Genomic DNA, 24,930 nt, shown 5'->3' on the forward strand with positions numbered 1-24,930 from the left:
CACTATTCCCATCTTTGGATGGGAACAGCGATTTCGATGTCTAGCCACCTAACGTCGATTTCAATGTCAAAATAGCACACGGCGCATATAGACATGACGTGTGCTATTTCAACGTTGTGCCGGCTACTTGGAAGTAGCCGGCTAGTGTAGATGCACCCATGTTGATAATATGAGACTGTATTTAAGTTTAGTGTGCACTACAGCCGTATATTGATATAACCATGTCACTTAAAGATATGAAAAAGCCATACCCCTGAATGACACAGTTGTTCCAACCTAATTCTCCCTCACCCCCATTTACACAGCTCTGTGTCAGTGGAAGAACTTCTCCTGCCAACATATCTACCACCTCTCAGGTAGATGGGTTAACCACACATTGGCACAAAGCTTCTTCATTCGAGGACTACAGCAGCACAGATGCACTTGAAATGTAGTAATATGCTGTTAGAGTAAGAGGACCATGGAAGAGGAGAGAGAATGGGGAAGTGGAAGGGTGGTTAAAACAGAAACCAAGTCATATTCACGTACATAGTAATGAATGCAGCAATTAAAAACAAGAGAGACATTGACAACACAAGGTTTCATGCTCTCAAGTAGCTAAATAATGCCAATATTTTCAATTTTTTTGCTAAGCTCAATAGTTACTCTCAATGTTTATTTTTCCTTTTTAAAATGACATTTGTCAAAAGGCCAAATAATGTTATCAAAAAGAAAAAAAATCAGGCTTTTTTAAAAAAACCCTCAGATTGTTCAACTTCTGGAAACCCATTTTCAGGAAGAAATTATGGGCATGAAAAATTATGAGTTTCACCAGACTTTTTTCTTCTCTCACCTAGTATTATACTTGCTATGCATGTATTTTCAAATTAAAGATCAATTTAAAGAAAATGATGGACCATTTATATTGCTGAAGAGAACAATTGCACAATTAATAACACCAGGCTCGGTGCATACTCCCAACAAAAAGCTAAGTACATAAGTACAAGTAAACAAAATAAATATTAAGGACTTCTTTAAAACACTGCAACACTTTTGGAAGGAGAAGCTATACTTGGAGGAGACTTCAAAAAGACTGGGACAAATATGATAGGCTGTGTCTAGACTGCAGGGAACTGTCACCAAAAGGTATGCAAATTGCACGCCACAATTTGCATGTCTTTTTCTGACAGTTCTGTCAGGAGAGGCTTTTCCAACATTTGGAGCATCCACACCGGGCCAAATGTTGGAAAAACCTCCTCTGTTGAGACATCCATTCTTCCTTGTGGAACAAGGTATACAGGGATGTTGACAACACTCCCAACCAGCAGATCTCTTCTGAGAGATCTGCAGTCTGGATGCACATTCTGTCGACAAATCTTCAGAAGTTTTGTTGACAGAAGCCTGCCGTCTACACATAGCCCTAAACGATAAATGGGGATATGGAAGCAGAAAAAGCATTGCTTTCTCTTTGCCAACAATTTGATCTGTCAGATTTCTAAAGAGAATTGTACCCAGGCAAAAAATATTACACATTTTAGTCACACCCTGTGATGGGGTGGACTAAGTCCCAATGCCCTGCAGAGGAGGCCAGAGGCCTTATCACACCCCAGCAAGGAGCACACAAGAGGTCCTCCAGGGAGGATAGAGCAGTTGTTTCTGTGGCAGCCAATCGGGGCCCGTCAGGCCAATATAAAAGAAGCTGCTTGGCTAAGGCAGGCAGTTCCATTCAGGAGCTTGATCCAGGCAGATGCCTACGCTATGTGGAAGCCCAGCAGCACTTGGACAGCTCCGAGTGAGTGCTGAGCTTTGACTGGGGCAAGACCCAGGCCTGTAGACTGGCCACAAACCTGGGGAAGGAGCTGACCGCACCCTGGATAGAGTGTGTCAGATCCCTACTCAGGACTCAGAAGGCAGTGGTCCAGACAGAGTGCCCTCGGTCGCAGAGGGATGCTCGAGGGCAGTCCAGTCCTGTTACACTCCCACATCTGTTATACGCTAGACTATATCTAACTATTAATGTCTAAGTCTACTCCTTTAAGGAATGAAGGAGAGAAGATCTGTGAAAATGGCAACATTATGTGGTCAGGTCATGCCCCAGTGCAAGTAATACTGAATAATTGGGCTGGCTTCTTAAACTTTTTTGAAAATGAACTGCTTGCTTCCTAAGATAATCATTGGGTTCCAGCAGTTTAAAATAACATTGTTCAACACTTTCAAATAAATACAGACAATATACAAAAATGGAGTTCTCTAAGAAGTAGGTAAAGCAGTATTTAGGGGCCAGTTGATGAGCAATTCCTCCCAATTGAAAAAAAGAGCTCAAGAAAAAAAATATAACTAGAAGAGCAGATAAATAGTTACAAGACATTCACAGAAACACATATTAAATAAAAATACCATCTTATTAATTAATATTAGAGGGAAGCAAAATACATTGCAGGACAGATGTCTTTGTTAAATCCCTTGGGTATATAAAGCAGAAGTTTTATGAAAATGAATATAAAAGTGATAGGCATCCAAAACTTAAAGAGATTCTAAGCTGACATATTATTCAACTCATAAAAAACAATCAGCAAAAGATATGTGATGCAAAGAGATTCTAAAGTGACATATTCCACTCATAAAAACAAACAACAAAAGATAATTATACACCAAGATTAAATAAGTGCAATTTTTGCTGCTTATAAAAAATATCTCAAATACTTCAAGTTCTAACATTATTTTAAAAAACCTGGAAATAGCAGGCTTGCCAAAGATAAGTAAAATTGATAAACTTAAATAACAGGAAGAAATGCTAAAGACAATAGCTAATACAAAAAGTGGTAACATTCTAGCACTTGATGGCTTTCCAGCTGAAATTTACAGGGTATTTAAGAAGGTATTATTGTGTCCCAGGAGAGACACCTTTAACACTATTCTGTTAGAGGAGGAACTCCCACAGCCTATGAAAGACCCTACTGGGGTTGTTCTCTCTAAAGATGTACCTTGTGCAGCTCCTCTAGGCCTGTATCACTTTTATAATCATGACATGTATATCTTAGCAAAAATACTAGCTAGTTGATGACAGTCTTTGCTCTCATCTATTATAAATTAAGATTGAATGGGATTGATGAAGGACCAACAAATGTCAGACAATATTTGAAGAGTACTTGGAATCACCCATAATGCCAGATTGAAATAAGATCAATTTCTTATGGTATCACTAAGAGTGTGTCTACGCTAGCCAGCTACTTCGAAGTAGCTGGCACAATGTCGAAATAGTACGTGTCACGTCTACACCCACTGTGCGCTATTTCAATGTTGAAATCGATGTTAGGCGGCGAGATGTTGAAATCACTATTCCTATCTGAAGATGGGAATAGCACCCTACTTCGACATTGAACGGAAGTAGGGCATGTGTAGACAATCCACATCCTGCTACATCGAAATAGCGGGGTCCTCCATGGCAGCCATCAGCTGAGGGGTTGAGAGATGCTCTGTCCAGCCCCTGCAGGGCTCTGTGGTCGCCATGTGCAGCAGCCCTTAGCCCAGGGCTTCTGGCTGCAGCTAGGGGTCCATGCTGCATGCATAGGGTCTGCAACTGGTTGTTGGCTCTGTGGATCTTGTGCTGTGCAGGCTGAGTGTGTCTGGGAGGGCCCTTTAAGGGAGTGGCTTGGGGCTTTGCTGGCCCCTTATTTTGACGGGGAGCGCTTGTGTGTGTGGACACTACGCATTTCCTTCCGGGGCAGCTCCTTTCGATGTTCTCCGTCGCTACTTCGACGTTGAATGTCGATGGCACCAGCCCTGGAGGACGTGTGGACGATATGCGTCGAAGTTGCCTATTTCTATGTTCTTACGTCGAGATAGGCTACTTCGACATAGTGTGCTAGTGTAGATGTAGCCTAAATGCAGGGAAGGAAAGCCTTTGATAGAATATTGCGTAACTGCCAGTTTCATGTCCTGTATTATATGGACTTAGACCCCCACTTCCTGACATGCCTAACTAGAGGTGTGCGTGAAAACAATTTTCTGTTCACAGATGCAGATATCTGTGGATTGCAATCAGTACTCACTGAAACACAAGGCTCTCCTGGGAGCTGCAGCAGCAAAGGGAAAAGAATGTAGAGCCATTGCTTCCAGGAGCCTGTGCCCCAAGTTGGTAGCTCCTTCTGGCTGAGTGGCTGTATTGCCCACCAACCTTTCCACAGCTGTGTCTGCTGTCTGGGGTCACGTAGCCCCAACAGGGGTACTGAGTTGGGCCAGTACAGCCACCCATCTGGGAGGAACTGCTCATGCAGGATTCAGGCTTCTGGGAGCGGTGGCCCCTCAGTCTTCTTTTCCCTCACCATTTCCAGTCGAAACCTACAGTTCAGGAGATACTGATTTTTATCTGCAGATAGAAATTTGAATCTGTGCAGGGCTCTATGGATAACTGGAGCCCAAAAGTAGCTGTGTGAGTTAATAAGGTGAAACCTATTAATAGTTAAAATATAAGGAATAAACCTTACTAGTATGATATGCAGATTATAGAATATTATTTCTATCTGTACCAATTATTTCCCTAAAATTAGTGCTAAAGGGACTTTGGGAAAGTATCTGGTTTTAAAGCAAACTATGCCAAACCTGAAATGTCAGTTATAAATTTGCCAGGCTTTCAAATTCTCCTTTCCAGAAAGTATTTGGGTACAAATAGGCAGCAACTGCAATGCCTTGAAATTCAAATCTCAAGCAGTCTTGAAGAGGGTCTGTGATTTAAAGATCGAACCACTAATTCAGCAAACAAGTTAAGATCTGAATGGTAGAAGAAGAGTTGTTTTTTGGTTGGGAGGGATAGCCACAATCAAAGGGAATATTCTGCAAAGGATACATTTTTTCCCCCAAAATCCTTCTGTGATTATCCCAGCTAAAACACTAGCACAGTGATTCTCAAACTGGGTCAGAACCCAAAAGTGGGTCACGACCCCAGTTCAGTGTAGTGGCCTGGGCTGACTTAGACTTCCTTTCTAAAGCCTGGGACCAAAGCCAGAAGGCTTCACATCTGGGCATTGGGACTCAGACTACAGGACCCCAGTTTAGGACTGAAGCCCTTGGGATTGAGCTTTGCTCTCTCCCTGGACCACCACCACCCTCAACACTCTCTGGAGGGACTGGGGAAGGCTTAGGCTTCAGTCCCCTTCCAAAGGAGGCTGGGATGTAATGAAGTTTGAGAACCCCCTGACCTAGCAGGCATATATATGATGTTAGAATTTATATAGAACAAGAAAAGTCCAAGAGCAAGTGCAGATATTTTGTACAGATCAATTAAATAGGGTAGACTAAGGCTGCATCTACACTACAAACTTACTTTGAAGTTAACTTCAAAGTAAGCTGCTGCTTCAAAGTAGCATGCAGAGCATCTACACACACTTTCCCTTACTTCAAAGTTAACTTTGAAGTTGTGTGTGTGTAGACGCCCTGCACTCCTTACTTCAAAGTAAGGGGTCCGCCAAGGAGGGCCCCCCTGGAGGATGGAGACACTCTGACCAGCCCAGGCAGGGCTCAGTGGTCCCTGCCAGCCACCTTAAAGGAAACAGCTCCCAGCAACCCCTGGCAGGAAGCTGAGACAGTGCCACAAACAGGGGCAGCATGAGCTCCCACTCAGACTGTGTCTGCTCAAAGCACCAGCCCTTCTCTGCACCCCCTGGACACCATGGCAGCATGCCAGGACCCTGCTAACCCCCTGGTGGCCCTGGACGAGGAGTCCAAGGGCTCACAGTGCCTGAGGAAAGGGTTGTGTCAGGAGGGGACCCTCATGGACTGAGGACCAGCTGAAGGACCCCCTCACTCTGTGGGGGATGGAGGAGGACCTTCGCCAAACTGGCACCCACCACAGAAACGCAGAGGCCTTTGGCTGGCTGGCCGGTGGCCTTGCTGCCCGAGCCACCCTGACCACACTGGCAGCAGCGTGTGGATAAAAGTAAAAGACCTGAGGTAGACCAACATCAAGGTCTGCGTTGCTGCCAACCAGTTGGACAGCACCATGGGGCACAAGGCCTGGGCAGGAAGGTGGGGTGAACCATGGCCACAGTATGTCCCACCCATACTGGGACCCTCTGCCCACGGGATGCCCCAGGAGGGTTGGGAAGCCTGGGTATCAGGGATGAGGGGCATGTCCCCCTGTGGCCGGGTCATGGGACTGACAGGTCACCTCTCTTCCCTTCCATCTCCACAGCTCTGGCACCCGGGGGCCGGACCAGCCCCGTTGATGTTCTGAGGAGTCCTGCAGCAGCTGGTGACAGGGCCAGGGCACCCTGCACATGGAGGTGAGTGTGCCACGGTGGGAAGACATGCCATTGCCCCTGGAAGGAGGAGACCACTGCCGCCCAGAAAACTGCCTGGTGGGAACAAAACCAGATCCTGCAGGAGATGGCTGACAATGGAGCAGGCAGCCTGGGATCAGGTTGCGGGCACCCTTGACACCCTCACCTAGGCTATCACCATCTGCCTGGCCCAGGCACCTGCTCCAGTGCCAGCCCCTCCTGCAACTCCTCCTGCATCCCTCTGCTACAGCCCCTGCCCTGCTCCCACCCCACCTCTCCCCAGCCACCCAGCTGGAACTTGGATGGTGGCTGATGGCCAGTGTGGCCACCACTGAGACATCCCCTCCCTTCCCATGTGCACCCCGCCAAGGTCAAGGTCACTACACCCTGCCATGCTGCTATCTCCTCGTGGGCCCATCCCTGTCCCAGCCCCACAGGGGACCCCAGACCCAGGGTGGTAGGGCCACCCACCCGGCAGAGGAGTGAGGCCCCCACCCCATCCCCAGTCCCCATTGTATGTAGTTGAAACCCTATCCCCAGTCCCCATTGTCTATGGTTCAAACCCCATCCCTTGCCCTCAGTCTAGTTACATATCTTGGAAGAATAATGTTGGTTGTTTGGTGTTTCAGTAAACGTATTTTTCACCACCTCAGTGTCCATTGAGAATGGTGGGAAGCAGTGTAGGGTGGGTTCGAAGGAGGAGGTGGGCTGGAGGGTGCCTGTGGGAGGGTCACTGGGGCCCCCGGGAGAAGGCCTTCCAGAAAGCCTCCTTCACATGCACCCCTTCCTGGTCCACCTGATAGCACGGGGCAGAGGCCAGCTGCTTGAAACGGTACAGCCTCAGCTGCCCACTGCCAGATGAATACCTCCCGCTTTCTCTCCACAATACTGTGGAAAGTGCAACAGGCCCCCACAACAGCAGACATGTTCTGGAGGCCGACCTCCAGCCACATCAGGAGGCACCGGAAGCACCCCTGCAGGCGGCCAAATGCCTGCTCAATGGTGTTGCAGGCCCGGTGGAGGCAGGCGTTGAACTGGGCCTGACTGGGGTCCATGTGGTCCATATATAGCCACATGAGCCACGGGTGCAAGGGATAGGCGGCATCGGCCACTATGCATGGGGGGCATGGTCATGTCTCTGACTAGGAGCTCTCATGGGAGGGATGTAGGTCCCTGCCTCCATCCTGCACCCCAGCTAAGAGTTTCTGAAGATCCAGACACCTTGGGTCTGGCCTGACTAGCTTGTGAAGACACCCAGAACTGCCTGTTAGCATTGACAAGAGCCTGGAGAGTCACCGAGTGGTACCTCTGCCAGTTGATACAGCCACCCATGCTGTGTTGCAGGGACCAGACTACCATGTGGGTTCAATCCAGCATGCCAAAATAGTTTGGGAACCCCAGCTCAGTGAATCCTGTGATGGCAGCATCAAGGTCCCCATCATGGACAACCCAGCACAGGAGGAGGCAATTTATCACCCTAATGACCTGAATGGGACAGAGGGCAAACACCCCTGAGCATGTGGCAGGGTGCTCTGGCCTCCTCTCCATCCCCTCCTGGGGGTCTCTCCCCATCCCCTGTGGCGGGTATATGACCCAGGCTGGCTTACTTTCATGAGGATGACCCTGACGGTGGCCTTGCCCTCCCCGAACTGGTGCCTGACTGAGCAGTTGCTGTCTGGGGTGGCCAGTTTCCACAGTGCAGTTGGAACCCTCTTCTCCGGGGGGGGGGAGCACGGGTGGGGGTCCTGGTGCTGAAGGGTGGGGGCCAGACAGTGACATAGCTCCAGAAATGTGCCCTTTGCCATTCGGCAATTCTGGAGCCAGCAGTCACCATCCTAGTCCCACATGACAAGCTGGTCTCACCACCCAGTGCTGGTGGGGTACCTCCACAGGTGCTGTCTGACCCAGGGGGAGGGCCACACACCTTGCCACATGAGGGTGGGGATACAGCAAGGCGGCTAGGCAACAGGCCCTCCAGAGCCACTGCAGGATGGCCACAAGCAGCGGGGCCAGCAGGCTGGTGACAGCATCCAGGAGTTCTCCATCAGGGAGCTGGTGGGGATCCATGAGGGTCTCTGCAGCAGCTCTGCTCTGTGCACATGGTGGGCTATGCTTGCAAACAGCCTGGCAGCCCCCAGCGTGTGCACGGGGAGGCTGTTGGGGAGGGGTCCTTTAAGGGAACGGACGGCTGCGGCTCCCAGAAAGGCTTGTCAGCCATGCGACCCCGTCTGCAGTGTTTCCTGCTTCATTCTTTCAAAGAGAGCCTGGAGTTGTGTAGCTGCTCGCTTTGGAAAGGGCAGATCAATGCCTTGACCTACTAATGTGTAGCCGCTCGCTTTCCAAAGGCGAGCCTTCAGATGATGGCTTTCAGAAGTTCCCCTTTTGAAAGGGAGCTGTAGTGTGGCTGCAGCCATTATGTATTTCTGTATAACATATTTTTTTAACAAAAAACCTGTTACAATGTTTGTTTTGATTCTGATATCTATATGGTGAAGTTTTGTAAATTTATTAAAACTTCCCAAATAAATGAATAGCTTTGAAATAAAGGAAGACATACAGTGTAATGATAGAACGGTGGAAACCAATTTATTTAACTTAACAAAGAGAAAGTGGAAGGATGACTTGATTTCTGTCTGTAAGTATCTATATGGGAAACAAATCTGTAATAATGGGTTCTTCAATCTAGCCAAGAAAGGCGTAACACACTCCCATGGCTAGAATATGAAGCTATACAAATTCAGACTGGAAATAATGGCACACATGTTTAACAGTGAGAGTAATTAACCATTGGAATATTTTACTACTGATCCTGATGGATTCATCACTATTTGAAAAAATCAAGATTGGATTTCCTCCCCCCCCAAAGAATCGCTCTTGGAATTATCTGGGGAAAATCCTATGTCCTGTGTTTTACAGAAGGTTAGATTAGATCAGTGGTTCTCAACCTTTCAAGACTACTGTAACCTCTTTCTTTCATGAGTGAAGTTTGTCTTGCATACCCTCTAGTTTCATCTAATAACTATTTGCTTACAAAACCAAACAAACTACAAAGGTGTCTATCACACTGTCACTGAAAGATGCTTACTTTCTCATTTTACTGTATCCTTATAAAATAAATCAATAGGAATATAAACATTGTACGTACATGCCAGTGTAAAGAGCAGCATAAGCAGGTCATGGTATCAGCTGACTTCACTATTGCTTTTGCTATAGCTTGTTGAGAAAGTAGGCCAATATCTAGATGGGTTGATGTGCCTCTGGAGGACCTCGGGAGTCCCCCCGGGTAAGAAACACTGGATGAGGATCACCAGAGTCCTTCTGGCCTGGGGGTCTATGGGGAGGGCTCTGCCAGGAGATGTAGCGCGAGGACCCGGGTTAAACCTGCCGGACTGCACTAGTTCCCTCCTTGTCAGTAAGGCGCCCTTCCCTGCGTAGCTTGCACGGGAGGTACCGAAATGCTTTCAGAGTTGACTGGGGCTGTTGCTGTAGTGCCAAGTGCCGAAACGCAGCCAGTGTTTTGCGGCACTTTCTTCGAGGCTATGTGAGCCACCGGCTGCTCTGCCAGAAGTGAGTGGGAACGTCCCCCCGCCGGGAGCTCTGGGGAGGGGCCAGTCAAAGCCCCTTAGCGCTGCATTCTGCGCTGCTCGCTGAGCGGGCGCGCAAACCGCTCTTTTCAGACCCGCTCCATCGCCCCTCAGCAGCCCCAGTCCCGGCCGGGAGCCCTGCCCCGAGTCCGGGAGCGCCCTGGAGTTACAACTCCCCCGAGCCCCGTCTGCAGTTGGCTGCCCCGGGGTGGCTACCGCTTGGGCTCTCGGCTCCCTCCGGCGGAAGCAGGCCCCGCAGTCCCAGCCCCGGACCCTGCCCATCTTCCCCTTGCGATTCGCCACCGCTGCGCCCAGGGCAGAGAGGGAGCGCAGCGCCCGGGCTCGCCTCCGCTGCTCCCCCGCGGCCAGGGAGGGCCGCGCGCGTCCGCCCGGAGCTCTGCCTTGCAGCTCAGCCCGGGGGAAGGGCCGTATGCCCGGCTGGGCGCCGCAGCGCGCCGCCTGCTGCACAGGCAGGGGCGCGCTTCCTCCGCGCGGCCCGTGGCGGGAACCTGACGCCGCTGCGCTCGGCACAACTTTCCTCAGCCCTGCCTGTAGGCGGCTGCACGTGGAGCCGATTAACCCCCAGCTCCCCGCTGGCCGGTCTCCTTGACCCCGGGGCGCTGCAAGGACCCGCGGGCGGGAAGGGGGCCGCGGGCAGGTCTGAGCCCGGACTTCTGCCCGACGTGTGCGTCCAGCCCTGGCCCATCTCCCTGGGAGTCCGGCCGGACTAGGGTGACCGGAGGCGGCGGGTTTGCCTCCCCCGGCAGGGCCGGCTCCTGGCGCCAGCTAGGGCCGACCGCGACCGGGAGTACGGAGCGAGGCGGGCGGGGGCGGCGTTGGCTGATTGCTCACCGGGAGTCCTCCCGCCCAAGGAAAGGAAACGAAGTGTTCCCCGGCGCACGGAAGGGCGGTGGGGCCGGTTCCCCGTGTCGGGGGCTAGCGGCCAACACCGGCTTAATTTGCGCCAGCGTCTAGCAACCGGCCTCGGAGAGCGCAAGGCCCGGTCGGCAAACGTAGCCGGGCCGCTAAGCTGGAGCGCGGCAGGGGGCGCTGCCCTGACCCCGCGCCACACTCCGCGTCCCGCCCGGCTTCCCTGCACAGCTACCTCGGCGGGAGCAGGTTCCCGGGTCCCTCCCGCGGATCGCCGCCCCTGGCCCCCGCTGCCCAGAGTGCTCCACCCCCGATCGCTGCCACCAGCGCGGTGCGCCCTTCCTTCCGCGCACCTGTGCGCCCGGGTCCCCACTCGCAGCCGAGACTTCCGGCACCCCTGGGCTACGGCTCCCCACACCGGCCCCTGTGGCCACCTCTGGTGCCCAGGAAAAGGCCCGCCGCGGCGGAAGGCGGCCGGGGCGCTGCGCTCCTTACCGGGTCAGGGGCGAGGACCTGGCGGTACCGCTCTTCTCCCGGAGACAGAGCAGGGAACTGTTGCATGGAGAACATGCTCCGGCCGCTCCCGGCTACATCTCCCGCGCCGCGCCGCGCCCGCCTGTCTCCCTCCCCGCACAGCCTGGTTTCTGGAGGGGGCGCCGCGTTTTGTCTGCTCGGCGCCCCCCCCTCGCCGCCCTCTCCCACCCAATAACAACAAACCCCACCGAGCCAGCCGCCCCCTCCCTCTCCGGCTCGCCAGGACCAGAGCGCGGCGGAGAGCCAACCTGCTGGGTCATCCCTCCCGGCTCACCCGACGGGTCACGGGCACTGGTAGGGCGGGAAGACGTCAGAGCCAGCTCCCCCACCCCGGGCAGATGATGACCCCCCTGCCCTCGTGGTACCAGGGCAAAGGGACCCGGGCTGCGCCCTGCCACGCCAGAGCGAAGGGGCAGGAGCCAGCCCCTTGGGGAGGGGAATTCAGCCCACTGCCTGCGGGCACCGAACTGAGTGCTACCCCGCCGCCCTTTGCTACCTGCCCCTAGGAGGCTCAGGCCCTCTCGGGGTGAGCCAGGGTCGCAGCTCGCCCAGACGAGCCAGAGCTGCCCGGCTGCTCCCGAGGGCGGGGGTCGGATTGCAGCCCCCAGCCCTGGCGCGCCTGCGCATTCTAGCCGGGCAGGCTGGGCCAGGGCGCCGCTGCTCCGTGTGCCACTGGGGTCTGAGGATGTGTTTGACAGTGGGCCCGGCGCTGCTGGCTCGCTGCAGCAGGGGGCTCGCACTGCTCGGGGTGAGACAGTGGCAAAGCGGCGGGCGGGGCAAAGGGGAGGATTTATGGCCGTTTGCTTACTGTAAACTGAACGCCGCCCTCTAGTCCTACAGGCTCTTGGACAAGGTAGCTGCTGCTGCTGCCGCTGCGCCGCTCGTACGGGACTACAGCAGAATGGGAATGAAGCCCCAGCCCTCATTAAACCCTATTTACATTCCCCGCGGGAGCTGCCAGGTGGAGGCGGTTCTCGTTGCATGTTCAATGACTGGCCTCTGAGCCCGGGGACGCTCTGAAGTTGACGCTCATTTTGCACAGCGCAAGCTTGCTGAGACAACGCCAGGGTAAAAGGAGAGCCCGGCCTGAGCCGGGGGAGGAGAAAACTTGAAGGGAGAGGCCTGGGAGGTCCCGTCACGCGAGGGACCTATAATTCCAACTCGGTCAAGGGCCTAAACAAGGTCCTGGTCTTCACTTTATTCCACAGGGGATTAAAGTGCCCTCGGAAGCCAATGCAAAATGCCGCCCGGGGAGAGTGCAACTCCCAGAGGGACGAGTTCACCTACCCTAAGCGTCCCCGCCCGCTGTTTAAGTTCTAAAGCTTAAGAACTATATAAAACAAACCTAAAGCTAGTGGGACCCTTACTGAATCTCTACAGCCTGAGCCCCAGAACCAGGGTGTCAAATTCAGCCCTATGCCAGACCAGCGTGGCTGTAGGACAACCTCAGGGAGCAACCTCACGCCCCCTGAAGAGTGATTACATTCCATGTCAAACTTGAACATATTCTAATTGTTCCCGTTCTCCTGCAGTCTGTATAGTACTTGTTGGCTGAAGCACCAGTCCTGCAACTGGACCCATATAGGTGGAGCCTTACAGCCAGGTTCAGCCTGCTTCACTGGATCTATACAGGACTGAGGATCCACAGGTATAGATCCGATTGCAAGGCTTGCAGCCAAATATCAAGGCAGGGAGTTCCTGTGGGTGGGGACAATGGTTCCTATAATGTATATGCTCCCAGAATATAAAAGGATTCAGTACTTTTCCAGGAGCTGCAGTCACCCTTCACTTAGAAAGGACATGATCTTGTGTAAATAGATTATGAGAATATGCTTCAGCTCTACTTACTCAAACAAATCAGCTTCTACTGTATTTAAGAATTCTTTTTAGCATTACTTAAAATATCACCGTAAGAAAAAAGCATGACTCTAGCTCCAACAGCAAAAAAAACCTAAATGTAAACCCTACTTCCATCACGGGCTTCCACACTGGTTCTCATTCCAGACCCACACATATTTTAGGGTAAGAAAGACTACCAGGAATTCAAACAAGAACATCGCACAGTCTTGTGCCAACCTGTACTTTTCCCCAGCCTTCCTTTATTAATATCCCTGTAAATTATGTATAATTTACCTGCAAGCTTCTAGGATAAGGACTGGCTATTTTGTGTCACAAAGGCCATTACCACCAAATGGTACACACATTTTCCCAATCCAAATGTTATGGTCCAACCCTGCACTTTTCACTTGGGCAAAATCTCTCTAGCAGAAAATTAAAAGAGCAGGGTGATAACAATAGCACAAATAGCAGCAAATGTGTTCAAAGAGAGAAGAAAATGGTTCAAAAGACATTGTGAGTGCTGAATGTTTGACAGTAAACAGAAGGAATTCTCTTTTACCCAGCAATTTACTTATATTTTGTAAAGTTATTTGAACTATTCTTCTCAGTCATCTAAGTTAGGAAGAGAGTGAATAGTGACAAGAGCTCCGTTTCACGAACAGGGAATTTGAAGTTGAAAGATGAAGGAAGATTTAGGTTGGACATTAAAAAAATCTTCCTAAATGTCAGGATGGTTAAGCACTGGAATAAATCACATAGGGAAGTTGTGTAATCCCCATCACTGGAGATTTTCAAGGGGTTAGACACAAGGATAATTTTGATGATGCTTAGCCCTGCCATGAGTGCAGGGGACTGGATTTGTTGATCTCCCAGACTGGGTCTACACTTGCCCCCAACCTTGAAGCGGGCATGTTGATCAGGGCAATGGGAGATTACTAATGAAGTGCTGTGGTGAATACGCAGCACTTTTTTAGGCTAATTCTCCCCCACAGCAACTTCGAAGCTTCAGACTGCCCACAAAACTTCTAAGTCCCTTTACTCCTCAGCTACGCGCATGCTGGCACTTCAAAGTCTGAAGCTTTGAAGTTGCCAAGGGCACAGCCCTAAATGGCCCCAACCTTAGACACTCCTCCTCCTCCCCTGGCAGCATCTTCACTGGGGCTGCTAGGCTGGGTGGCTCCCCCAGACGTCCTGCTCCCAGCAGGTAACAGTCATTAAAACCAATTAACTCAAGTACTAAGCTTTCAGCACCTAGGCATAAGGTAATTCCTATCTCTAGTAACATATTGGCCTGAGGCAACGGTGTTAAGAAACTGCAAATGGCTTCTTTAACAGCCACATCCAGCTGGGAACTGCCCAGCTGGTGACCTTTAACAAATCTAATGGGACCCATGTTTGGGTCCCAACCCATAAGCTGGGCATTCCTGCTCAATATACATACACTACATCCTATTTCTGGTGCCAAATTATTCAAATACATCAGAAAAGTACCTAAACTCAACTGGTTTATGTCAAGTTACAAGCACTTGGAACAAATCAGAGACTTTTACATGTATTTTAGTGGGAATTTGTATCGCTCTTATGAGTTGTTATCTACAAGCAGAAATTTGAGAACCAATTGTGCTCATATCATGTGGGATGAGTGTATCAGAGCTAAGGTAAACCTATTAAATTCTGTTTCAGGCAGCTATTTTACTGAAACTATTTTACAACTACATTCCAGAAATTACTATACTAACAAAGAGGTCTGTTATTTTAACACTGCCCCTCCACACATTGCTTTGCTTATTAGTGGTTTCCAGATCAAAAACAGATCTTGCCTTATATGTCTGTCTTCACACTAACAAGAGACCCACACAGTTGTTGATACCAGCAGAAAAGCAGAACTTATTTCCACTCGAACGATCAGTATACATTTATATCACAGTACACAGCTTATTAAAAAAATGTTACCGAGGGTAGTGAAACAAGTGAATACATAGTCCCCAAACAAATGTGATTTACTGATGTATACAATCTGTTTAATTTCATCTCTCAAATCATGTGTTTTGGCTTCTGCTGCCTAGGAGAGTATACAGAACGTTGCAAAATCATTTTGTTATATTTATACAAAGCAGCTATTTAGTTTGGCTGGATCCAAAAGAAAAAAAGATTCTACACTTGCATTTCAAAGCAGCTAGACTGAGAAATGTTTAAAATGGCTGTGCAATAATTTGAGGAAGAGATTCACATAAACAAGGATATTTAAATTGCGGAGGAAAATGGGGCTATTTTATGCCTGGCTTCTGCAGTCTTCTTTCAACCTATGCATCACAGATCAGCAGCCATAAAAGAAGTGTAGTTCATAGGCTCTCTGATATATTAAAAAACAATCATAAGTACATTTTTTGTTTTGTTTTAAGAATATTAACCACCATAAAAATGATAAGAATTAGCTATTCCTCTCCCCCACCCCCCGCACCACCATCCCCAGCACCCAATCACCATAGCTGGAATCAGACAGGCACCCTCACCAACTGCCTCAAAAGCCTGAGCTGCACATCACCAGGCATCATGGCTGTCTGAGTTGTCGTTGGGACAGAACATGTCTGTACATCATCTAATATATGGCAGTATGTTAAAGTATGAATTGGGTCCCCACACTTTGTATAAACGATTTTAGTTTGGGGGTGTCTGTGTAGTGAAGATTTTTAATATTGACTGTTTAATACAGGAGGAATGATGGCATGTCATGTGACAAAAAAATGCCGCCCCAGGTAATATCTTAGGGGACCATATTTTATTAAGGCTATGAATGGTTTATATATCACTGTGAGCTAGAAACTTAGTGCAACTCCAAGGAAGAGGGTTAACTACAAAAGGAGCTACAAAGCTTAAAACCATGGATCAGTGATTAAGATGAGTCACTGAAGTTGCAACCACCACTAGGGAGGTCTCACTCACCTATGGAGACTTGCTTATATTAGGTTTCCAGAAACCACACATAGAGGCCAGGTCTATATTATAAAAGGAATTCACTAAGATATGCAACTCCTGCTATAATAGCAGCCTAACTGGGGTCCACATACTTTAAGTCAAATTTTCAGCAGGTCCCACATCAGGAAGTCAACAGGAGAAACTTTCCCAACAACTACCCTTACTTCTCATGAATATGAGGCATACCAGAGTTCACAGGAGCGCCCTCTACAGTCAATTTAGCACATCCCTACTAGATGCGCTAAATCAAACACTGCAAAATACACCTGCAGAGTATCAATCTTCTTGCAAGACACACCCAGAAAGTTCACATGGTTAAAAAAGTTTGGTTTAAACTGACTCCGCACCTTTGCTCTGATCTAGACAATGGACTTTCTGTACCAGGGAAGCCCCTAACCCTTCTGGAGGGTTGGAAAGATTTTAGCTTACTAGAATCCTGTAGGACCGATGCATGACTCAGGTAAGATTTTTGCATGTGTATATGAACTCTCGTTTGTCTTCTCTGTAAAACTTTTTGCATAAATAAATATGCTTGCTTACAGCTGTGCGATAACTAGTACCTACTTCTAATACATTGTTCGTAACTCTTGGAGACAGAGCAATGCATGGGTTCTGGCAGGTAGGCAGAATAGCTTGCAGTGAGCTGTGCAGTCTGGAAACCTCTTGTTGGGTGAAAGTGGAAGAGATGATCATTGGAGTACACAGACTTGACTGTCTGCTCCTGGCACAGTCTACAGAGACAGAGGAAGACATGCAGGTGCAGTTATCCTAGGACCATTTGTCTTTAAGTTCGGTGTAAATCTGAATAAAGTACATAGATACAAAAAACAGTGCTAATATACCAACATACTGTTCATAGTGAAGACCACTATTCATTCCCTCCCTGCCATCCACTTGAGTGGACTCCCCACTTTCAGCTCTCACCTTTTGCCAATGAAGATTCATGAGTAAATAACTGGAGTATTAAAACTGCCTACTTTGGTGCTCATACTCCATTTTCCCTTGGCCCTGTTTTCCCTTTTTATCCTTTTAGTTATTAACCATCAAATTAACTTACTGACAGTGATTGCATATTACACATACTTAAGAGGAAAAAGATCTATGAGGCCACCTTGTGTAACTTTGTAACAATATAGTACTGTTCTCCAGCACACAGTAAACTGGACAAGGTCCTGAAGAATACAATTTTAAATGACAGACAATGCAGCTATCAAAAGTTCCCTTGGGAGAGTAATTCTATATCTTAAACAGTTCTTACAGTTTAAATTCTTTCCTGGTTAAAAAAAAATCTCAATTCTCCTCTTATTTATAGCTCAGAGAGTGAAATGACGTTCCAGAAAGAGGGACAAGCAGAAAAATCAGGGAAGAGCCATCAAAAAGGGGTATATGACAAATAAGAAACAAACAGGTTTTTTTCCATTTTCTGTATCACAGTTTAAGTACTGTTTTCTCATTTGTCACATCACTATAAAGAAAAAATTAATTATCTGGATTGTATTCTACATATTTAGTGTCAGACTAAGTTTTTATAGAATACAGTATGGTATACAGTGCCATAGATATGCATGGTATTTTACTGATTAAAAGACAAGTCTCCAGCTGCCCAGAAGCTTTCAAGCTAAGAGCCCAGTCCTCCATGATACTGAGTAACCCCAGCAGGGTAAAAGAATGCCCCTAACTTCCATTAATGCTAGTGGTAGATGATGTTGCTTAGTACCTTGAAGGAGATGTTCAAATTTGGAAGATACTTTGTACTTAAATATATAAACATACTGTATTTTAAGACTGGTATGTAACCATGACAAATCAAGCACCTCTTTTCTAGTTCTTATTGTACCACTTCTGCCGATAAAGTCTTCTCCACTCCTATTTTCTTTGCAAAATACTTAATATTTGTTCATTACATTGTGCTGTAGTAGAAACATACTATGGTTGCACAGAACTACTTCAGTATCTTCCCCATGCAAGTTATAAACAATTTAGGTACTGAATAAACAAATCATAAATTTGTTGTTTGCATGTTTTACTTCCACACACTTTGTTGTATCTGTGAACAGACTAACTTCACGATCCATCGTTAAAATGTCAGGAATCAAATGTGTAAGATCACATAAGTGGAAGAGAAGAAGTTAGTAATCTGTTGCATTTCAGATGCACATTGTTTCAACCCACTCAACATTTCTTGTAGAGAAGAATCATGAATACTTGGTTCAACAAGCACTGCTTGTAGTAGACAATAACTTTAAAGAGTGAAAATGACTAAGATGCTTTTTCTTCATTAAATTGTATACCACTGTTTTTGATATCTTGTCCATTTTAAGTTCTATCTTTCTGTCACACCAATAGATCAGGAGAGAATGGCTATGTCTACTCTAGCCCCAAACTTCGAAATGGCCACGCAAATGGCCATTTCGAAGTTTACTAATGAAGCGCTGAAATGCATATTCAGCGCTTCATTAGCACGCGGGCAGCCGCGGCACTTCAAAATTGATGCGCCTCGCCGCCGCGCAGCTCGTCCCGACGGGGCTCCTTTTCGAAAGGACCCCACCTACTTCGAAGTCCCCTTATTCCCATGAGCTGATTTCGAAAAGGAGCCCCGTCGGGACGAGCCGCGCAGCGGCGAGGCGCATCAATTTCGAAGTGCCGTGGCCACCCGCATGCTCACGAAGCGCTGAATATGCATTTCAGCGCTTCATTAGTAAACTTCGAAATGGCATTTGCGTGGCCATTTCTAAGTTTGGGGCTAGTGTAGACACGGCCAATTAGTCCTTTTAATAAGAGTATATGTCCTTTGCATATGAAAAGAAGAATTTAGAAACAGCAATGTGTTTTCCTACCAAACAAGATGACTGAGAAATAGAAATAATTAAAGTGATCAATGAAACAGACTGTATTTCCTCCAATATTTTATACCAAGTTATTACAAAATTTTCAAAGCAATGTACACAATTTCTGATGCAAAAGCAGATCATATAGTTTCTCTATATGGAAAGATGAATTCCTCTCTCTTCTGGCACCAGAAATAGAGCTAAGCAGAAAGAATTTTTGCAATGTATTTGTTTAATAAAGTAACAGCCAACATGGTCGTAAAAATTAGTTAATTTCTAGTAAGATGAGAATTGATTCAGCAAAGCCCCACTCACATTGGCATCAACACTTCTGGTGCAAAAAGATCCTAGCTGACAGTGGAACAAATTATCTCCATACATCTGTTTAAAGAAAATCTCCTCTTTTCATTTCCGTGTATCAATAGGTGGATTGCTTGGCAAACATGTTCACAAATAATACTGTTTGCTCTCTGGGCTGGAGAAGTAAAGGCCACGTTTATGGAACAGATTTAGCATAAGTCTCTACTCATCATTAAAGGAATATACAAAAGCAGAAAAACTAAGTGGGGTTTTCCTATACTGTAAAGGAAATTTGGTAAAAAAAAAACAACAACAACAACAACAACTGGTGTCACAGGAAAGCATTGAGAGCCCATTCATGCCTAGTGCATTTTTCATGTTATGTAATAATTGTTCACCCCCCCAATAATGTACATGGATATGCATGAACAGTTCTTAAATAGTCAAAATAAAAAAATTAACAAGACCATTAAAATATGAAAAGGGATCATCCCATGCTAAATGTCCTCCAATTTCTGTATTTTTCAGTTTAGGTGGTTTAAAAAAAACAAAACAAAAACAAAAAAACTACAAATCATCTTTCCTTAAAAAAAATCTAAATCTGAAAATGGCAACATTCTGCAACTTTTTCCCCAACAAAATAATTCTCCTGTCCTTAAACCAGAATTACAAGAAGTTATAAACTGCTCTGCAATATTTCGCATGGAGTTCTTTTAATAACTGGGTCACGTTCATCTTACAAAACGATCAACCTGGGGCCTTAACTCATAATTCATGCAAGTGAATCAAATGCATTCAGCAATACTGAAGACTGGTCAACTTAAGAGTTTAGATTACAGGCTTTAGTTCTGCTTTGTCAAAAGTTTTTGTTCATATTTTGAAAAAGCTTACAATAGTATGACTTTTCTTTTACCATTTAATTATCAGCCCGGCAAAGAGTTAGCACAGCTCAAGAAATTCAAATATTCCATTTAATATCTATTCCCTTACCTTATCCTAGATAATACTACTTACCATTTAACTTTCAACCTGGATCAAATTGTGGGCATTATAGGTTAATAGTATCCTTTAATATTTAAAAAAATGTCAGGTAAAGTTGTCCTAGACAGTGAATTACGTAATGAAAATGTTTTAACACCATTCAATAGGCTAGCCAGCTATTTCAAATATAACTACCAAGAATCACCATTTTGGCTTGAACATTTGATTGAGTAAATTCTGTTGTATGAGTAGATGAATATTCAAACCTGATATTTAACTTGACTGACCTGCAGGAGCTTTCCCTTCAATTTCACACTGTCTATTGTGACTGACAGTGTAAGAAAAGACAACATGCCTTTCTGCTCTAGGCTTTTGGGCTTCACTGTTGAGTGACTCACTACAATTCCATTAGGCTTTTGTTTTTTTTCAGAGGCACAGAAAAAAAATCAGGATTGGAAAAGTAACAATGTCAGACAGACCCACTGTACTGTTTGTGATAAATCTAACAAAGAAAAGTAGTCTTTGTGAAGAAAGCTGACATTTCCCTTTAACACCATAGAGGTTTTGCACAGACTTCCAACCTGATAATGATAAAAGTTGACAAAGGATGGATCTTCCTGTTTTGTTTTGTATTAATTGTGATTGATCTCAGTCAAAGAATAAAAATACTAACCCTATTAACAAAGGCAGTCCAAAGCAATCTGCTGCCCTATGCAACACTTCAGTGCACTGCCCTCAGACACTGATTTGTGCCCTGGCCAGGCCAAATCTGAGAAAATGGTATTGCAATCCACCACTCAAATTTAGCTTGGCCATTCCCTCTCTGTCATGATCTCACATCATGAAAATTTGGCCCATGACTATTCCCTATCATGATAAAGGAGCAGCCAGACTACAGCTGCCTTTCCAGGCATCTGCACAAAAATCTGCCCTGCTAGACAGCTGCCTAACTTGCTACATATAGAGTAGTCTATTTATTAAAAGGGCAAAAATATTGTGGTTTTTTTTGCAAATATGGCTTAACTGAGCACTATTTTACAAATGTACCAGAATGCAGTACAACTAGGTAAAAAACCCTATGCTTAACATTGCAAACTGGGGTTAATGAGGAATACTACAACATATTAAAACAGAGCTGGGAAACTGGGAAGAACAGACTGTGTGACTACAGGCATTATACAACTTTAAATCGTGCTACTCTGAAGTCATCTTTTTGGGCTGTTGGCAAAGATTTAAAAGCTTCACATTCTTTTTGTTTTTCCCTCATGACAATAATCAATCTGTTAGGACAAAATGTACAAATGAACGATGAGTATGAGGTTCTATTATGAACAGACTAACACTAGCTATAACAGCTATATATCGTCCAACTGAGGTATATCACAATAGATCAAAGTTATTTCAGTTGTTGTAAGCCAGGAACCATGCAAGCATCACAACAGCAATTCCACATACTGGCAGCACAATAACATTCTTATATTTTTGCCACACCGTTTGCTCAACTTCTATTTCATCCTTTTTTCTCTTGTTTTTTCGTCGTCCCTTTAACCGGTTCTCAAAGGCTTCTAGTTCAGCCTAGGTAGGATAGAGAACAAATCATTGTTTGTTTCAGGTTTAAAAGCTTGGAAATAATACATTTTAAATGTCAATTTATGACAACCTGCTAATGGCTTATGAAACAGTCCTATATATTGTAAGTGAGGCCAATCGTACCACCTACTACTTAGATTGCCCCAACTGTCCCTTTTTAAGACCCCATTGAAATTATTTGTATACAAAAGCTAAACTTTAACCACTGGGGATGAACTTTTACATGCCAGATGTCTGGCTCTTTTTTTGATGATGATGATGATGATGATGATGATTTTGGAGAAAAGGGGAATTTAAGCCAAAACAGTTCAGCCATTTCAAGGAACAAAGCTAGGGAAAATACATTGTGTCCATATTTAAAAAAAAAAAAAAAAAAAAAAAAAACTATTGAGACCTCTCCTTTGAGCAGTGCTGGTACACAGAGTTCACATTTTATGCAGGCTGGCCTTTGTATCAATGACGCGCCTTTGCCATCTCTGTGAAATAACATTCAAATGTTTCCAAGTCGTATGTTTGGAAAAAACAAAACAGAAAAAACAACCACAACAACAACAACAACAACAAAGCAGTTCACATTCTCATTGGAGACTTTTCTTATTTTAATATATGAAAATTGCTGAAGACTCCCTCCTTGCTGAGCACACAGAAGCCTCTTACGCACCTGGTGCTGGCTAGGCTGCACATGCACTACCCCACAAAGCAACAGAGCTTCAGACCAGGCAAACAGAGGTGAAGCCAGACTTTCCCTATAACTTATATCCAGAGTACAGAAGGGTGTGAGAGACAAATGGGAGAGGAACGAGAAACCTGGTGTGGGAGAAGAAATGAGACTGGCAGAGCAAAGACAAGGGGCCACAGAGTTGGTGAAAGAAAGTATTGTGTTTGGATGAGGAGCCTGGAAAGACAGAACCTGGAAGGCTAACATATCAGAAAAGGAACAGGAAGAGGGAGAGAAACCAAAGTTCAGACAGCAAACCCAGGAGAGAAGTCTAGCATACAATACTAGAACTGGAAGGGACCTCAAGAGGTCATCTAGTCCAGTCCTCTGCACTCACTGCAGGACTAAGCATCATTTAGATAATATCTGAAATATGCCTATTCAACCTGCTCTTAAATAATCTCCAATGCTGGAGATTCTACAACCAGTGTTTACCTACCCAGACAGTTACGAAGTTTTTCCTACTGTCCAACCTAAACCTCCCTTGCTGCAATTTAAGCCCATTGCTTCTTGTCCTATCATCAGAGGTCAGGGTGAATGATTTCCCTCTCTCCTCCCTTTAACACCCTTTTATATATTTAAAAGCTGTTATCATGGCCTCTCTGTCTTCCCCTTTCCAAATTAAACAAACCCAGTTCCCACATTCGTCCCTCACAGGTCACGTTTTCTAGACCTTTGATCATTTTTGTTGCTCATTGCTGGACCCTCTCCAATTTCTCCACATTTTCCTTGAAATGTGTGACCCAAAACTAGACACTGATGACTCATGTTTAGCTTGTGTACCTCTATGGCCCCCAGGTCCTTTTCTGCAATATTCTTTCCTAGATAGTCATTTCCATTTTTGTATTCACGAAACTGACTGTGCCTTTCTAAATGGAGTACTTTGCCTTTGTCTGTATGAAACTTTATCCTATTTACCTCAGAGCTTTTTCTCCAGTTTGTCCAGATCATTTTAAATTATGACCCTATTTTCCAAAGCACTTGCAACCCCTCCCAGCTTGGAATCATGTGCAAACTTAAGCATAATGTCTGCCATTACCTAAAGTGTCGATGAAGATATTGAACAGAACCAGTCCCAAAACCGACCTCTGTGGAACTACACTTATATGCCCTCCCAGCATGACTTCAAGCCATTAATAACTAGTCTCTGAGAATGGGTATCCAGCTAGATAGGCAAGGAGACTGGGGAGAGATGCCTGAGGAATGTAGAGTGGGTAGGCGTGGGAAATGAGAACAGAGCTGGGACAAACAGCCAGAGATGGAGGAGAAACAGGCCTGAAACAGATTAGGACAAGAAGGGGTCACACTTCAGATGAGTTGAAAGGAGAGTTTGTGCCCACTAGAGGACAATCCCATCTAGAGCCTGGAACAGAACATTCCTTTGCTACCAACAAATATCTATGAAAACCCCAGGGTGGATAACAATCAGTGATTTAAAAATTGAGCCTTTTAATTTAAATTGGATTAAAAAAAACTGACAATAAAATACTGAATTTCTCATTTTAAGAAACAGTTACAATTAAATCTTACCACAAACATGTTACACCTACACTTACAACCTCATAAAATTAATTAAGAGCTCTAGTCCAAAGGTGGGTAATAATGTGTGATGGGGTGCACTCCAAAATTTTGGAAAGTGGCCAAGGACTGCACTTGTCTGTGGAAATGTTGTGGGGTTGCAGAAGGAAGCAAGGACTAGGGAACTGGGGTGTGGGTCTGGGTAAAGGAGGGGATTGTGACTTGGGGAGCGTATTGGGGTGCAGGGTCTGAGAGGGGGCATGGGTGTATCAGAGGATTCCGTACAGTGTGACTTTGTACAAATGGTATTTATGCGGTCACATTATGTGCTGAATGCCACTTTGTAAAGCAGAATAGCGTCCCCTTCATCCACTCCGACCTCACGCTAACCACACATGCAACATCACATTGTGCAAAGTAAAACATTCTCAACACACTGGGGTTCACCAAGACCCATATGTCGATAGCCTGACCCTATTTGGGGCTGCACAACACAGTTTAAGAACTGTTGCTCTGTAGACAACTACAGACCTGGTTGAAGCTGCTGGGCCTGATAACCAGATGCCAGAGGCTTCATGTGTCCCCTCTTCCCCATTACCAGCTTTTCTGATATAGAAAGATCAATAGGATTCTACTCATCGATGCCGAGAATACTCCCTGAAATTTTGCAATTTAATAGATGCTGTGTTCAGAAGTTATTATGCTACTGTGATATTTTTCTACCTGAGTTGAGTGTAACTTGAAAAAGCGATGCAGAAGAAAGCATATGACAGTCATGATGATCTAGACCTCTGACGCGGAGATGGTGAATAAGGAAGTTCCATTTACTCCTTCATATAACACAAAAAGCCAGGGCTACCCAATTACATTAATTGGCAATAAGCTTAAAACAAAGAAAAGAGGGTACTTTTGCACACAACACATAATCAGAGGAA

At 46.1% G+C, this 24,930-nt stretch overlaps 2 protein-coding genes across 7 annotated transcripts in view; both read right to left on the reverse strand.

Annotated features, from left to right (window-relative positions):
- The window catches only part of CORIN (corin, serine peptidase), a 230,127-nt gene extending 218,607 nt beyond the window's left edge, over positions 1 to 11,520 (reverse strand). For 2 of the 4 annotated variants that reach the window (XM_074992724.1, XM_074992718.1), the window contains exon 1: positions 11,207 to 11,361. In XM_074992724.1, the coding sequence (XP_074848825.1) occupies positions 11,207 to 11,281 (75 nt within the window). In that variant the 5' untranslated portion in view covers positions 11,282 to 11,361. Of the gene's footprint in view, positions 1 to 11,206; positions 11,371 to 11,493 lie in introns of those variants that run through there. The other 2 variants (XM_074992721.1, XM_074992726.1) reach the window with 2 other exon arrangements.
- Positions 11,521 to 15,052: 3,532 nt separating this feature from the next.
- Positions 15,053 to 24,930, reverse strand: part of NFXL1 (nuclear transcription factor, X-box binding like 1) — a 79,986-nt gene continuing 70,108 nt past the window's right edge. For 2 of the 3 annotated variants that reach the window (XM_074992727.1, XM_074992729.1), the window contains one exon: positions 18,782 to 21,744. In XM_074992727.1, coding sequence (XP_074848828.1) covers positions 21,571 to 21,744 — 174 coding nt within the window. In that variant the 3' untranslated portion in view covers positions 18,782 to 21,570. Of the gene's footprint in view, positions 16,792 to 18,781; positions 21,745 to 24,930 lie in introns of those variants that run through there. The other variant, XM_074992728.1, reaches the window with a different exon arrangement.

Source organism: Carettochelys insculpta, chromosome 4, assembly GCF_033958435.1.
Source record: "Carettochelys insculpta isolate YL-2023 chromosome 4, ASM3395843v1, whole genome shotgun sequence".
NCBI lineage: Eukaryota > Metazoa > Chordata > Testudines > Carettochelyidae > Carettochelys > Carettochelys insculpta.